The 16,830-nt window shown below is 37.9% G+C and overlaps 1 protein-coding gene across 3 annotated transcripts; it reads left to right on the top strand.

Moving 5' to 3' along the window:
• The first annotated feature begins 11,026 nt into the window (after positions 1-11,026).
• On the top strand, positions 11,027-15,542 carry LOC110614818 (U-box domain-containing protein 44). Of its 3 annotated transcripts, XM_043956365.1 has the most exons (5): positions 11,115-11,396; positions 11,583-11,695; positions 11,988-12,558; positions 12,657-12,966; positions 13,729-15,542. In XM_043956365.1, exons 2-5 carry the CDS (start codon positions 11,673-11,675, stop codon positions 15,303-15,305), a joined length of 2,481 nt encoding a protein of 826 aa, XP_043812300.1. In that variant the 5' UTR covers positions 11,115-11,396; positions 11,583-11,672; the 3' UTR covers positions 15,306-15,542. The 3 variants fall into 3 exon arrangements, with proteins under 3 accessions (XP_021612179.1, XP_043812300.1, XP_021612178.1); XM_021756487.2 differs by lacking the exons at positions 11,115-11,396; positions 11,583-11,695 and adding an exon at positions 11,027-11,050; XM_021756486.2 differs by lacking the exon at positions 11,583-11,695 and having other exon boundaries at positions 11,116-11,396.
• The last annotated feature ends 1,288 nt before the right edge of the window (positions 15,543-16,830 follow it).

The following is a 16,830-nucleotide window of genomic DNA, read 5'->3' as shown; positions in this document are numbered from 1 at the left end:
ATATCTTCCAAAACTTGAATTACTCTTTCTGACTGGCCATCTGTCTGAGGATGAAAAGCTGTACTAAAATTCAATCTTGTCCCTAGAGCTTCATGTAGTTTTTCCCAGAATCTGGATGTGAATCTTGGATCTCTGTCTGATATGATAGAGATAGGAACACCATGCAGTCTCACAATTTCATTAATGTACAATTCTGCATACTTTTCTAATGTATAATCCATTCTGATTGGCAAGAAATGCGTTGATTTAGTTAACTTATCAACTATTACCCAGATGGCATCTTTTTTCCTTGGTGTGAGTGGCAATCCTGTTACAAAATCCATGGTAATTCTATCCCATTTCCATTCTGGTATAGCGATAGGCTGCAATAACCCTGATGGAACTTGATGCTCTGCTTTTACCCGTTGACATGTCAAACATTTTGTTACAAATTCAGCTATATCTCTTTTCATACCTGGCCACCAATAGTGCATCTTCAGATCTTGATACATCTTAGTGCTACCTGGATGCATAACATATGGACTGTTGTGTGCCTCTGTTACAGGTTAAAGTGCTAATGAAATAGAGGAAATTCTGCCGAAAAATTTTGGTTTAGAAATCTCACATTTATTTTAATCACTTGATGAAAGTTACATGCATTACCTAAAAACTTGGTATTTACAGATAAAAGAAATTGTTTAGTCCTGATATATCTAAAAAGGTATAGTTTGTGACATTCCTTGCTCTATCTACTCTTTGATAGGGTAAGGGGTGTTACAATTAGTGGTATCAGAGCAAAGGTTTAGGCGATTCTAGGTCATAGTATGTAGGTGTATATGTGTCATATATGTACATGCCAAAATGAGTTACAGCTATGATATGGTTCTGATGTAAATCTCTTCTTTGTGTCTTTAGGTCATATAAAAGATGTCATCTGAGTCACAGAGAGCAGCAGATGAAAAGGTAGAGAGTCATGCTCCCTCTGAGGCAGCTGCACCTGCTGCTGCTCCTCCACCTGCTGCTGCTGGCGGACCAGGGCAGGATGCATTGTTTCAGCAAATAGCTGAGTTGATTAGGAGGGTTACACAAAATGTACCAGAGGTACCACCACCACCACCTGTAGCAGTCCAGGTTCCCCCACCTGTGGTAGCTAGGCCTCCAATAGAAAAACTCAGAAAGTATGGTGCAACAGAATTTAGAGGTAAAAAGGAAGATGATCCTTCAGCTGCAGAATTCTGGTTAGAAAGTACAGAAAGGGTTTTACAGCAGCTACAGTGTTCACCAGTAGAGAGCTTGATGTGTGCAATATCATTGCTAAAAGATGAAGCGTATCGATGGTGGACAACTTTAACACAGATGGTTCGACCAGAGCGCCAGACTTGGGAATTCTTTGTGTCAGAGTTTAAAAAGAAGTATGTTGGGGCCTTATATATAGAGGAGAGAAGGAGGGAGTTCTTATACCTCAGACAGGGCAGGCTTACAATAACTGAGTACGAGCGAGAATTTGTCCGACTTAGTAAGTATGCTACGGAGATAGTTCCTACAGAGGAAGAGAGATGTAGACGCTTTGAGCAGGGATTACATGCTGATATCAGGATGTACCTCACAGCTATGCATATCAAGGAACTTTCAGTTTTAGTAGAGACGGCCCACAGCCTAGAACGAATTAAAGAAGAAGAGCAAAGTAGAAAGCAAAAAGGGCAACAGAAAAGGAGCCAGAGCCAGTATCAGGGACAATCCTCTATATCTCAGACAAGTAGTAAGAGACATAGGGAATTTCAGCAGACAGGGCAGAGAGGACTACCTAGGCAGAGTCAGAGACCGGGGCAGAGTTCAGTAGTGAGGTCTGGACAGCAGACTACTTCAGTATCCAGTACAGGAGGACCAGGCAGAGGGTTGCCACCAGTATGTGAGCATTGTGGCAGGAGACATGGTGGAGTATGTAGGAGATTGACTGGGGCTTGCTACTTATGTGGAAGCTCAGACCACTTTATGAGGGATTGTCCTAGAGGCCAGTCAGTGCAGCCTATACAGACAGAGAGATCTTTGCCGACAGGGTCTAGAGGCAGAGGTAGAGGTAGAGGTGAATCTAGCAGTGCTCAGAGTCACAGAGTATCAGAGACAGTAGATAGACCAGACACTAGAGCACCTGCCAGGGCATATGCTATTCGTGCAAGGGAAGACCAGGACAAACCAGATGTTATTGCTGGTAAATTTTCTATCTTTGGCAAACATATTTATGCATTAATTGATCCTGGTTCCACACATTCATACACCAGCATACCCATCAATAATGAGAAGGGAATTGAAGTAGAACCTTTAGAGCATGACATAGCAGTGACCAATCCCTTAGGACATCTTGTGATTGTGAATAGAGTTTACAGAGATTGTCCTATATGTGTGCAAGGTCATACCTTTTTAGGTGACCTGATAGAGTTACCTTTTAGAGAGTTTGATGTGATTTTGGGCATGGATTGGTTGTCTAGACATCATGTCATAGTTGATTGTAAGTTAAAGCGAGTCACACTCAAAACATTAGAGGGTTCTGAGGTTATAGTTGTGGGTGAGAGGTCAGATTACCTCTCTAATGTCATATCTGTCACTACAGCTAGGAGATTGATTAGAAAAGGCTGTACAGCTTATCTAGCCAGTGTGACTGAAACTAAGAAGGAAGGTCCTAGTGTGTCAAACCTACCCACAGTATGTCATTTTCCAGATGTATTTCCTGAAGAGTTGCCAGGGTTACCTCCAGAAAGGGAAGTGGATTTTGCTATAGAAGTTGTGCCAGGCACTGCACCTATTTCAATTGCTCCGTACAGAATGGCTCCTACAGAATTGAAAGAGTTGAAAATACAGTTACAAGAATTACTTGATAAGGGCTTTATTCAACCTAGTGTTTCACCATGGGGTGCACCAGTGTTGTTTGTGAAAAAGAAAGATGGATCTCTTCGATTGTGCATTGATTACAGACAATTGAATAAGGTAACTATAAAGAATAAATATCCACTGCCCAGAATAGATGATTTGTTTGATCAGTTGAAAGGGGCCAGCATTTTCTCTAAGATAGATTTGAGATCAGGCTACCATCAGTTGAGAGTTAAAGGGGCAGATGTGCCTAAGACTGCATTTAGAACACGATATGGACATTATGAGTTTCTGGTTATGCCATTCGGGTTAACAAATGCACCTGCATCATTCATGGATCTAATGAACCGTATCTTCCATCCATATTTAGACCAGTTTGTTGTAGTATTCATTGATGCTATACTGGTATACTCTAAAACTAGAGAAGACCATGATAGGCATCTGAGGATAGTGTTGCAGACTCTGAGGGAAAAGCAACTTTATGCCAAGTTCAGTAAATGTGATTTTTGGCTCAATGAAGTAACATTTTTGGGACATGTTGTATCAGCAGAGGGAATCAGGGTAGATCCTCAGAAGATTAACGCTGTTTTTGGAATGGAAGCCACCAAAGAATGTTGCAGAGATCAGGAGTTTCTTGGGTCTAGCTGGGTATTACAGACGGTTTGTGAAAGGGTTTTCACTTATAGCAGCTCCATTGACTAAATTACTACATAAGAATGTTAAGTATGTTTGGGATGATAGATGTCAGGCAAGCTTTGACAAATTAAAGACTATGCTCACCGAAGCACCTATACTTACACAACCTGTTTCTGGCAAGGAATTTGTGATATACAGTGATGCTTCTCACAATGGACTTGGATGTGTTTTGATGCAAGAAGGTAAAGTGATTGCCTATGCTTCTAGACAACTGAAGCCACATGAGAAGAACTATCCTACCCATGATCTAGAGCTGGCTGCCATAGTTTTTGCACTAAAGATATGGAGACATTACTTATATGGTGAGAAATGTTACATTTATACAGATCATAAAAGTCTGAAATACTTGCCCACACAGAAAGAGCTAAACTTGAGACAGAGAAGATGGCTAGAGTTACTGAAAGATTATGATTGCATTATAGATTATCACCCAGGCAAAGCTAATTTGGTAGCAGATGCACTCAACAGGAAATCCTTATTTGCATTAAGAGCAATGAATGCGCGGTTGACTATAGCAGATGATGGAGCTATTGTAGCAGAATTAAAAGTTAGACCCAACTTACTGCAACAAATTAAAGAAGTACAGAAAGAAGATATAGAAATAGCTTTATGGACTAGACAAGTACAAGAGGGAAAGAAGCAGAAGCATGTGATAAGTGATGATGGCTACTTGTACTATGGTGACAGAATATGTGTACCTAACATTGGAGAGTTGAAATGGCCTTGATATATGATGTAGACCTTTTATGAACTTCGCGTGCCTACTTTATCTACAACCTGCGTGAGGTAAAAACCAACACGCTGAGCTAATGCTCAGTGGGTGATAACAACAAATAACAAAATAGCGTAAACAAGTTCACGTTTACAGATAATCAGAATAAAAACATCTTCTTTTTCCTTTATTGCACATTTTCTATTCATAGCAAATCACCACAGCTTAGTGCATATAATAGATGCAAACATATTAACACTCACTAATAAGTTCACAAAATCAAGTATCAATCTTAACTAAGATCTTAGCCCTTATAAACACATAGTAAGATCGACTAGGTAGATAAGGAGTTATAACGGTAGGCACAGGGTGCCGAACGGTAGGCTCAGAGGCCAAATCTGTGATAGCAGAGCTCTGTGGCCATGCTTATGAGGTACCAGATATGTAACCTCAAATATAGATCATGTATCGGTAGCAGTACTGCGAACTCTGTATGTTTATATGGCATGCCATACCCTTATACTAACCTCGACTCCTATTACGTTTACCAGGGCCAAGCACTATTAATTCAATGTATCAATGTAAAATGCATACCATTTGAAGCTATTTGAATTCATTTTCCAAGTTACATATATCATATGCCAAGATTTACAATATGGAAAACTCATGGCAAATAGTGCAAAACTTTATTGACTTAGCATTTTAATGTAGAAAACTACATTCTGCCATATATTGCATCAACTTTTCAAGTAGTGTAGAGTTATAATGTCACTTCAGTTTCTTCATAAGAAATGTACATTTATGTCTTATCTTTCCAACAAGGTATGATTCATGCAATTCTGATCATCCTAACTTAAGTTATGAATTTTTCTTTACAAGCTGCTCAATCAGGTCTTAATCAGTCCAGTATTAGTACCTGTTTATAGTATCACAAAAATTATCAGATTCATACATTTCCATAAAAATTAAAGCTTAAGTGTCTTCTACAAAGTTTTAGGTATATTTCTTAGGATTCATTTGGCACTGGTCTTAATAAATTTCACTGAGTACATAGTTAGTTATGGTATAATCAATACACACTGTTCCGGATGCATTAACTCTGTGTCCAGTTTAGGTTCACTTGAAATTTTCATCATCTTACCTATAGATTCAGAATTTGGTCAATTCATAAAAGTTTTAGATCTTTGTCTTAGATTTCATTTGGTATATCTTAGGCCTAATTTCAATATATACACAATAAGTTATGAGGTTGTAAACACAAGCTGCCCTGTTACAACCTATTCTGCCAGATTTACACTTTTAGCTCTCATGTTAAATTTCTTTACTCTAAGCCTTTCAAACATCATTTTAACATCTATATAACATCTTTATACACTTAAAGCAACATTTACAGCAAGTAAAATCAACCCCTAATTTCACTTATTCATGGCAAAATCAAAGGAAAACAGAAAATCAAAGAAACACCAAACCTTTCTTGGATTCCTTCTTTATTTTCCTCTTCTAATCTCTAACTATCTCCTTTCCCTTTGATGTTCCTTCACCTAGGTAGATTTATGTCTTAGGAAAGGAGTGAATAAACTATAAATTAAAGCTCTATAATGAAAATTCATGCATGAAGAAATGAGAAGATGTTATTTCCTTCACCTTTCTAAGCTTACCTTGGATTTTCAAGCTTGGTGTATATGGAACCCTAAACCTTTCTTCTTCAATTCTTTCACTATATGGTTGTTCCTTTAGCTCTTGATCTTAGGATAGATTTTGGTTAAAGGAAGAAGTTGTTTTGGTGAGGTTTGGCTTGGCTTTGGTGGAAGGAAGACAAAACAAAGCTTTGGTTTTTTTCAATGGGTGAGCTACGGCAATGGTGGAGGAAGAAAGAAGAAAATCCCTTTTTCTTTTTTAATTTTCTTTTTCATTTCTCCTTTCCTTAGTTAGGTGACACATGAAAAGTAAAATTTGACTTTTATGTTTTAACTTTCCATATTTACACTTTAACCCACTAAACTCTTTACCATGTTTCAATTTAGTTTTTTAAACTTTCAATAATCATAGATTGACCTACTAAAATATGCTTTTAGCCTTTAGAAGTCCTTTTAAGCAAGCATGACGAATATAAACAAGCACCTCAAGCAAGCACGTCGGAAAACCCTAAGCACCTTTCGAAAGTGACTCGTTCCCGACTCGCTAATCACACTGTCTGCTTTATTTCTGAATACGTCTGTTTCTTTATTTGAGTTTTCTATGATTCAGTTATTAGCAGTTTAGAGTTATGCTAGCACATTCCCTAAGGCCACTTACTCTAGTAGTGAAATAGCCTAGCCCTACCTAGGGATGTCACTGCTCTAGCTATGTGTTGAGGATGTTACACTTCAACCTCAAGCACTCCTCTTGCAGAAGACTTTTGTCTATCTCTTAAGCCCCAAACTCTCACTTTAGAGTCTTGTTATGCTCCTTGGCTATGTACGCGCAGAGGACACTCTCCATGGAAAAGTGGATCACGTTGTCGAAGAGGTCATCCGTCTCCACCTCATTTAAATAATGACGATCCCCAAGCCTTAAAGCATTCTTAGCTATAAGGACTGACAGGCAAGGTTCCTCAAGAAGAGAGGTTGTCTGGGTCAATGCTATGTTGAAAAATCCCGATATTATTGCAACCCAAATTGCGCAGCGGAAAAATAAAATCTTGGATTTTCTTTCCCAGAATCCGAGTGCTTCGTTTATTTCATAAGAAGGATATGAGACTAACCTGTTAGTCTCGTCCAAAAGATACAATGGCAGACTGATGGTGCTGCTTTTTCAAACGAATACCCTTTATGGTATCCACACGAACGTCTTCTATCCTTCTAGAGTGCTAGCTCTCTCAAAGATGGATAGATTATATGCTCCACAATCTGCAATAGTTAGACTGAATTTTTCTCAAAAATTAACATCATCTCCACAATTCGTAGAAGGAGTATTTATATGTTTCAGTCTTTTGTTTTCCCAAAAGAGTTGTGTTCAGAACTCACTATCACAATCTCGCAGATACTCAAATATCTTATGTAATAGAGTCCTTTATCTGTAACAGTTACAGATAGATTTGCAGATCTTTTAAATATTAATATCTCATAATAATAAATAATTAATAATTAATATTATTATTAATAATAACACTTTATTATTATTAATTATATTAATAATTAATAATAATAACATTTTATTATTATTAATTATATTAATGGGCTAAAATGTCATAGCACATCAACAACGTGTTTTTGTGTGTGACCCAATAGGCTCACATTAATTGGCAATAGGCCCAGTCCCACAAGACCCATAAGTCATAAGTGGCCTCTAGCAAGACATTATGACTACCCAACTAATATGAGGATCAATAGTCCGATAAAGCCTAACAAATAGAACATGTATTAATCCTTTTGTCACACGATATCTAGTTTGAACATAAGTCATGGTCAATGTCAAACTTATAATGTTCAAACTTATGATTTCTCGATCTATAAATAGACTAATAAATTCAAATGATATTGATCACACTATCAATTCATTTGAGCACGGCCATGCATTTCTCAGTCTCACTTATCGAGGGATATCTCTCTCAGAGAGAGGAACAAATCCTATCTTGATTATTCGTTATCCTCTACATAATTTCTATTATGCTCAATCATAACCTTTATGATTGTCCGATTAAAGACAATGTTTGGTTGTGTCAAAATATAATAGTCCTTATGTTGGAAACTACGACAATCTCAAGTCAAAGGATTAAGACATAACTACTTTGAGATTCACTTATGACAATAACCCATGTAGTGATCTCAATGCGGGTCCATCCAATACTTTGTTCTCTAACAAGTATCTATGATTATTGAATTATATCAACATATACATAATCATCTCATGATTATCAATCAATAATCATACTAGCTATATTTTATTATTATCAACATAATAATAAGTAACTAGGGATGATAATCATTATTATGTAACATGCAAACAAATAATAATGATAAAGACCTCTTTTATTAATAACCAAAACGACATACAAAAAGGGCCAAGATAATGGCCTAGGGCATATACACTAACATGCTAGTGCTAGGGTTGGATGCTACGAGGCCATTGGAATTCCACCCCAGCATTCTCAGGTGCTGGCTCGATAGAGATATAGACTGCTGCAGAAGCAGTCCTTTGTAGAAGACTCGAGCTGAGTAGTGGCCAAAGTCTTTAGTTGTAGGAGGGGGTGGAGAAGGAAGAAGCATGATTATCTCCTCAGCGTGGTAAGCTCTCTTTGGAGGTGGTCCAGTCCCTCCGACAACAGTTTTGCCCTTACGGGCAGCACATGCCGTCTCGACGAATTTGTTTCTTAAATCGACCATGTCTATACGAAATAAAAGGTGAGTAAGTAAAGCAGTTTGAAATATAAAAAGAGTTAGAAAGGAAAATACCATGCATACTAGCATGAGGCGTGCTTTCTAGTTGATTGGAAGGCTGGGCAAGTGAGAATCCCGAGCTTGGTCAGCCTGAGTATGGCTTTGCCAGGACAGAAGGGCGTTCCTCACTACAAAGATGATATTGATCCTCTATGTCGAGGCCATCCTCTGGAGGGATTCCATAAACTCCTCCTCATTCTGCCATGGTTGGACCCCATCCTTCTGAAGCTCTACATATACGTTCCAATAAGTTTGGAGCCGCCTAAAACCCCTAGATACTCGGTGTAATAGGATGAAAATTTTATTTTTTCAGCATTTGAGAGATTAGGATATCCGGTCGAAAAGGGTTTGACGTTTTCTCCCGCTGAAGTACTAGAATTCTTTATTCTTTCAGGTTCCTAGCCGGTACAACTGGGAGAATAGAGCAACACTCGACTCGATGTTGTTGTTGAAGCAGAGAAAGCAGAAAGCCACTAAGATCCTCTAACTATTGGAGTGCAGTTGGACGACTGCCAGCTATTGAAAACGAAGGACTTCAACGAAGAACGTATCCATTGGAAATCAAAGACCCGTCTTTAATTGCTCTTCATACACGATAATTATATTCTCAGTAGGAACCTGGGCATCCACGCGAACACGCAGGGTGGGAGCATAGATTCGAAAGGTCTCCCATGAGATTTGATAGTGACCAGAGAGACGGTCTACATCCTTCTCAGTTAGCATGAAATGAGTATTGTTTACCAGGACACTTTCATAGTCATGGACCACCCTCAGCGAGACAACGGGAGCAGGAGCACGAATGGAGCTATCAGACAAGGAGCTAAAGGTTGACCTTCTATCAGAGAAATAGGAAGAAGTGTTCCTATTCATTGCTATGGAAAAAAAAAATGAATAGGAGTTACTTGAGTAAGGGAGTCTGTAAATGGAAAAGAGGGGTGGTCGAGTCTTTTCTAAATGACTAAAGTTAGTTGTAATAAAAAATGGTATTTGGAGGAGAAGAAGGATTTTTATATGATGATTTCGACGGTAAGTTTTGAATGCGACTCAAGGAATAAGGCAATCATCATTTATGGTTAGGAGCAGGCAAAGCAATGCAAGTATGAAAGGCCAATCTAAATATGCCACATAACACAGATCATGAAGACAACTATCACCTTTGAATCTAAAGAATCGAAGACCAGTGGAGGGATTTCTGATGTAACATAACAATCACCCAAAGCAAGTCATGGGTTGTCGCCATAAGACAGGGCCATATGGCAAGGGTCTAATTAGATGATATGCGGTCTCACTCATGGAAAGGAAAATTTGGACACCATAGTCCTTGGTCCTTCGCTAAGACTCGCCCTCTCTTTAATAGAATGAGGATTCATGAAAAGTTACCGTTAGAGAACACAATCTAACAGATCCTCATTACATCTATAATTGGGGGATCCCATATCCACTAGTCGGTGCTAATCGGATTTTCAGGAAATTTGATAACCAACTCCATCTTTTTACAATATAAAAATTGCACAGATTAATGTACGTATTCTTACATAACTACTTTTGAATTCTAACTAATTCATTGCGCTCGCTATTTTCTTCAATTTACTGATTTGAGCATCGAAATAGTATTGGCCTACTTGTTATAGACACCAATAATTTTATTTTCACTTTCTCTTTCTTGCAGATTGATCAGCACAGCTCCATTTCGCCGTATCAATAATAATGAATTAATTATATAACTAATTCAATTTTATGTAACTACATAAATCATTAGCGCATATATATTGTCACGGATTTCACATTCTTATAAATATGCTCTTATAATAATTTCATATTTATTATTTTCTGATTAATTTATTAATTAAAGTGTTTTTATATTTTAAATATAAATAAATATGATAAGATTAATAAAGTTTATATATATATATACTGTAATAAAATTTAATTGAATTTGGTAAAACTCAGCTTGACCGGGTTGAATCACATACTAGTGAGAGTACGGAAGAGAAAGGTGTTGGCTTTCCAATTATTGTAACCTAAAATTAATATTAAAAGCTGAATGGAATCAATACCAAAAGCTTAAAAAATTAAATTTAAAATTGCACCGAATTTTTTGTTTGGTTTTGATTCTTGGACGGATCCAACCCCAAACCAAAATCTCAAACCGCTTGAGGAAATCAAACGACAGCGTCTTGATTTTCCCGCGAGTGGTTGGTGTTGGTCACCAGGTAGTTGCAGTGTTTCCCTCGTCCAATGATTTTTGTTTAGTTAATTGATAAATGGGGAAGCAAAGGGGAGCCAGGCTGTCAAGCCAGCCGAAGTGGGGTCAGCCGGAGGCGGTTGAACGGTGACTGGTGGCTCCACCTCCACAACTTATCAACAGTGAGTTTTAAAGGTCAAACCTTTGTGCTTTTCTTATACTAGTACTAGTACTTCTACTAGTAATATACGCTTATAATGATTTTTACAAGTTTCTTGTTTGGTTCCTCTTGTTGTTTTCTTCCACTATTCAAACCCCAAAAGGGACCCTTTCTCCTTTCTTCTTCTTCCTCCTCCTTTCCAACAAGAGAAAGGAAGGAGAGACCCAATTGAAATTCAATCTCCAAACATAGCCACAAAGATTGCTCGATTACTCCATATGGAAGAGGAACTACTTCTATTTCTTATTCTCTAAGCTTTTTTTTTTGGGCTTTATCTACTAAATTTAGGGTTTTTGTTTAGCCATCAGCACTGACAGACAGGTATGGTTTTGACTTTCTCTCAACTTGCATCTCAGGTCAATTGGGTTATTGGGTTTTCCGTCCTCTATTTATCTTCGTTGTAAATGGAAGGATTTTTTTGATGGGAATGTTCTGTTGCTTAATTTGTGCCTTTTCATGTAGATTCAATCCCTTTTCGTATTATCAACTGAAATTTTCAGATTATAGGTTTCCTTATTTGGGAGCAGTAGTTCCAATTTGGCAAGCAGTGACTGGCTCTACCGATCTGCTCGGCATTTATAGTTTGTTAGTCCTTCCATGTGGCAGCCTAGATATTGGAGGTTGAGAAAAGAAAATTTAGAAATTTGGATTGGTTTCTACCAAATTATGAGAATTTGCACCGTCGGCAAAGCTTTTTTTTTCCCCTAACTTTATTATTTCAGTTCCATCTTCAAAATGTTTTTCTTTAGTAGCGTGTTGTTCCTGATGGCTAGTTTACTTTTCTGTTTTTTTTTCTCCTCAATCTTGAGGAAGCTTAATTTTCTCGTTTGGTACTGATACTGCTTAGCGAAAGTGAACTCGTGACTATTGGCACACTCTTCATTACTGTTTTGCATATTATTTTTGTTGCAGTGGGTTTTTGAATCAGATGGCTGAAAGCTGGGATGCAAGTTATGACCCTGGTAGCCAGTCAGAGGACAGTTATAATTTTGAGAGATTTCATATAGAACCTATTTATGATGCATTTGTTTGCCCTTTGACAAAGCAAGTTATGCGCGATCCTGTGACTTTAGAAAATGGGCAAACTTTTGACCGTGAAGCAATAGAAAGGTGGTTCAAAGAATGTAGGGAGAGGGGAAGGAAATTGATTTGCCCTTTGACACAAAAAGAACTAAAGAGTGCAGACCTGAACCCGAGCATAGCTTTGCGGAATACCATTGAAGAATGGACTGCTAGAAATGAAGCTGCTCAACTTGATATGGCTCGAAGGTCACTAAATACTACCAGTCCAGAAAGTGATGTTCTGCAGTCTTTGAAATATGTTGAGTATATCTGCCGAAAGAATCGATCAAATAAGCATGTTGTGCGCAATGCTGAGCTAATACCCATGATCGTCGACACATTGAAGAGTAGCAACCGTAAAGTTAGGTGTAAAGCTTTGGAAACACTTAAATTTGTCATAGAGGAAGATGTTGATAATAAGGTTGTCACAAGTTAGCTTTTTCGCATATAGCTTTTGTACTGTCACTGGCTTTGCTGCATCATTTGGGGAATCATGTTAATGGACTTTTCTGGTTGCAGGCAATACTGGCTGAAGGTGACACTGTGCGCACAATAGTTAAGTTCTTGTCTCATGAGCAATCCAAAGAAAGGGAGGAAGCTGTTGCATTGCTGCACGAGCTCTCTAAATCTGAAGCTTTGTGTGAAAAGATTGGTTCAATCAATGGAGCAATTCTTATACTGGTTGGAATGACAAGCAGCAAATCCGAAAATATTTTAACTGTTGAAATGGCTGAGAGAACGCTTGAAAATCTGGAAAAATGTGATAACAATGTGCTGCAGATGGCTAAAAATGGTAGATTGCAGCCTCTTCTGAATCAGCTTCTCGAAGGTGCCTCTACTTACCTCAACATTCCTACATTTTCGTCAATTTTATGCAAAATTTTTGGCAGTCCTTCGCTGTTGATGTGGAAAAGAAGTTATATTTCCAATGCTTAAATTTGTGCTGCTTGTGTTGATCAATAATGCCATATTGCCATGTGTACCCAACCCCGTCCTTTTATTTTACCACTTGAGGTAAAGCTATACAACCTTCTTTATAACACATAAACTCGAGGAAAATAAGAATTTTGGGAGATTGTTTGAGCTAAACAACGCATAAGATCTATGCCCATGCTGTTTATGTAATAATTTCTAAATTTGATAGTTGGGGGAAACTTATAGGAAGTACCAATCACAAAAGTTTCATCTGTGATCCTTCTTTGCACCCATGAAGCACATCTAATGCTTGCTAGTTACTATTTTGTTGATCTCTCATGACACACAAATTTTATAGAACAGAGGACAAGGGAAGGTTAGTTCTTTGAGCTTTCACCACCAGTTCTATCTTCTGTAATGATACCTGTTCTAAGGAATCTGGGCCTCTCTTTTTAGGTATCCCACAGTAATAATTCTTCCACCCCATGAGAATCAGCTCTGTGTCTTATTAAACTCGATTTAGGGAGAACCTTAAGTGATTTTCTAAATATTAGCCTTACGTGCTTATATTCTAATTGTTAATTTTGTTGCCTTGTTAGACCTGATTATGCATGTTTGAATTGTATAAATCATCATTTTAATATGGGGTAAAGTAACCAGAATGGTGATGCTGCAGGCCCCCCAGAAACGAAACTGTCCATGGCTTCATCTCTGGGTGAACTGGTTTTGAGTAGTGATGTGAAAGTCCATGTGGCTAGTACTGTTGGTTCATCCCTAATTGATATTATGAGAAGTGGTAACATACAGTCAAGGGAAGCTGCTTTGAAAGCTTTGAACCAAATTTCGTCTTGTGGGCCAAGTTCTAAGGTACTGATTGAAGCAGGGATTCTTCCTCCTCTTGTCAATGACCTCTTTACAGTTGGTACCAATCATCTTCCCATGCGACTAAAAGAGGTTGCAGCAACAATCCTTGCTAACATTGTGAGCTCGGACTATGAAATTGAGTCAATTCCTGTTGGACCTGACCATCGGACTCTGGTATCAGAAGACATAGTACATAGCCTACTCCATCTAATTAGCAACACTGGTCCGGCCATCGAATGCAAACTTCTGCAGGTCCTGGTTGGACTGACTAGTTCTCCTGCTACTGTTCTGAATGTTGTTACTGCCATTAAAAGCTCTGGTGCTACTACCAGTTTGGTTCAGTTTATTGAGGCCCCACAGAAGGATCTGCGTGTAGCGTCCATAAAACTTCTCCAGAACCTCTCTCGACACATGGGTCAGGAACTAGCTAATGCCCTTCGTGGTACAGTTGGCCAACTGGGCAGCCTAATTAAAATCATAACAGAGAACATAGGAATTACAGAAGAGCAGGCAGCTGCTGTTCGCCTTTTAGCTGAACTCCCAGAGAGAGATTTGGGCCTCACACGACAGATGCTAGATGAAGGGGCCTTTCAGCAAATCTTTGTTAGAGTAGTAAGGATCCGTCAAGGGGAGGCTAGGGGTATACGCTTTGTGACACCATATTTGGAAGGTCTTGTACAGGTTCTTGCAAGGGTTACATTTGTTTTGGCTGAAGAGCCTGATGCCATTGCATTCTGCCGCGAGAACAATCTTGCGGCTGTGTTCATTGAACTGCTTCAGTCTAATGGACTTGACAATGTGCAGATGGTTTCTGCCATGGCATTAGAGAACTTGTCTCAAGAATCCAAAAATCTAACAAAACTGCCCGAGTTGCCCCCACCTGGAGTTTGTGCCTCAATATTTCCATGTTTTAGCAAACAGCCTGTAATAACTGGATTGTGCCGGCTGCATCGTGGTACATGTTCATTAAAAGACACATTTTGTCTTTTGGAAGGACAGGCTGTTGAGAAGCTGGTAGCACTCTTAGATCACACGAATGAGAAGGTCGTCGAGGCAGCATTAGCAGCAATATCTACTTTGTTAGATGATGGTGTTGATATCGAACAAGGAGTGATGGTGTTGTGTGAAGCAGAGGGGATTAAACCTATACTTGATGTGTTACTTGAGAAACGGACAGATAACCTTAGGAGGAGAGCAGTTTGGGCTGTTGAGAGGCTTTTACGAACTGATGACATAGCATATGAAGTTTCTGGAGATCCAAATTTGAGTACTGCACTTGTGGATGCCTTCCAACATGCTGACTATCGAACACGACAGATTGCTGAGCGTGCGCTGAAACATGTCGATAAGATACCAAATTTCTCAGGTGTGTTTCCAAACATGGGGTAGGCCTCTTCCAGTTGAGCTGTGCACGAGTGACATTTGCAAGGACATGTATGTAATTCATCCCCTTGTCCTGAAAGGTTTTGAGGTGGCTATGGTTTGCAAAATAGGTAGATATTGTTGTGAACAGATTTTGTTCATTTGTTGTCAATGATGCTCTTAACTTTTTCCTTGTTTCTCTCCATGGTTGCATATATTGTACTTTTTGCATAGGGAGTGAAACTGAAATACTAGTAGTTTCTATGGTGCGGTCTTTTCCTCCATCCTTCATTAAATTCCACTGTTCAACCATATGCCTGATTTGTCAAAAAGATAAAAACATTTTGATTTTGTCGAAAATGCCTGCAACCAAAGGGCTTAAACGTGACAAGTATATCATTCACGTATGAAGAAATAAAAGGGCTTCAAAGGTTTTTTTTCTTTTTCTTTAGCTTAATGATTTTGATGTCTGGAGTTTGAATCCTAATCAGAACCTATTTTTCTAGAATGAAATGTTATGAATAACGAGAAAAATCACATTATGGTTAAATGAGTTGGTTTGGTTTGATTTAGATTAAATTCTCCTCCAAATCGACTGAATCTAATTAAATATAAATGGTTAAATGAGTTTACAACCCGACTAAAAAGATTTGTTGGTTTGTCAGTTAATGTAACCACTTGTGTTTGCTAAATTGTTAGCAACTGTCATTATTTTATATTCTATAACTAAAATATATTAATTTAAAAACATATTATTTTTAACAATTTTAACTTTTTACATTATTAATATTCTATATCAGTACTTAAATATTATTTAATTGGATGAAGAATAGGCACAAATGATAGGATCAATTTTATAAATAATTGAACATTTTCGGATCCTGTCAATAGTGGACTTGCTCTGCAAAGAGAAATTACATTAAAAACGTTAAAAACGTAAAACATCAATACGGAGGACGGACTTCAAATGCATTGTATTAAGTTACAAGTGAATATATATGATTAAATAATAATTTTTAAAAAAAAAAATGGATCTGCAGCTATAGTAAAATATCCAATTTAATCCTTTGTGTATCGAATAGTAGAGCTCTGCAAATTGTGGGACTCGATTTCGACCAAGAATTGATGATTACCAAAACTAATGTATCTTAGATAAGCATTGTATTTGTATGTAAATTAGACAAACACAAAGCGCAACCACCAAAGCTAAGTGTTCAAATACTAAACAAGAGAATAGCATGGCATCCATGAAATAAAACCAAAGGCATTTGCAAGCAAGGAGATAAAATATTCTCTTCATCTCTTCATTCCAACCTTTCCTTCTTCATCTAACAACATAATTTAGTAACCAAAATTTCACCTCAATTTCAAATTTTGAAAAATTCGAAATTCTATGAAAACTAAAGAATGTTAAGGGTAAACACAAATTTCGTCGACGCAACACTCAAGAAGAAGCATGATGATATCTGCGGCAAGGTTGTCAAAATATCACAACTCAATATATGGGAAGGTGATTATAAACTTCAACCATTCACCCAAGGCAAAAGAAGCT

Source organism: Manihot esculenta, chromosome 5, assembly GCF_001659605.2.
Source record: "Manihot esculenta cultivar AM560-2 chromosome 5, M.esculenta_v8, whole genome shotgun sequence".
NCBI lineage: Eukaryota > Viridiplantae > Streptophyta > Magnoliopsida > Malpighiales > Euphorbiaceae > Manihot > Manihot esculenta.
This window is presented reverse-complemented; position numbering and strand designations above follow the sequence as displayed.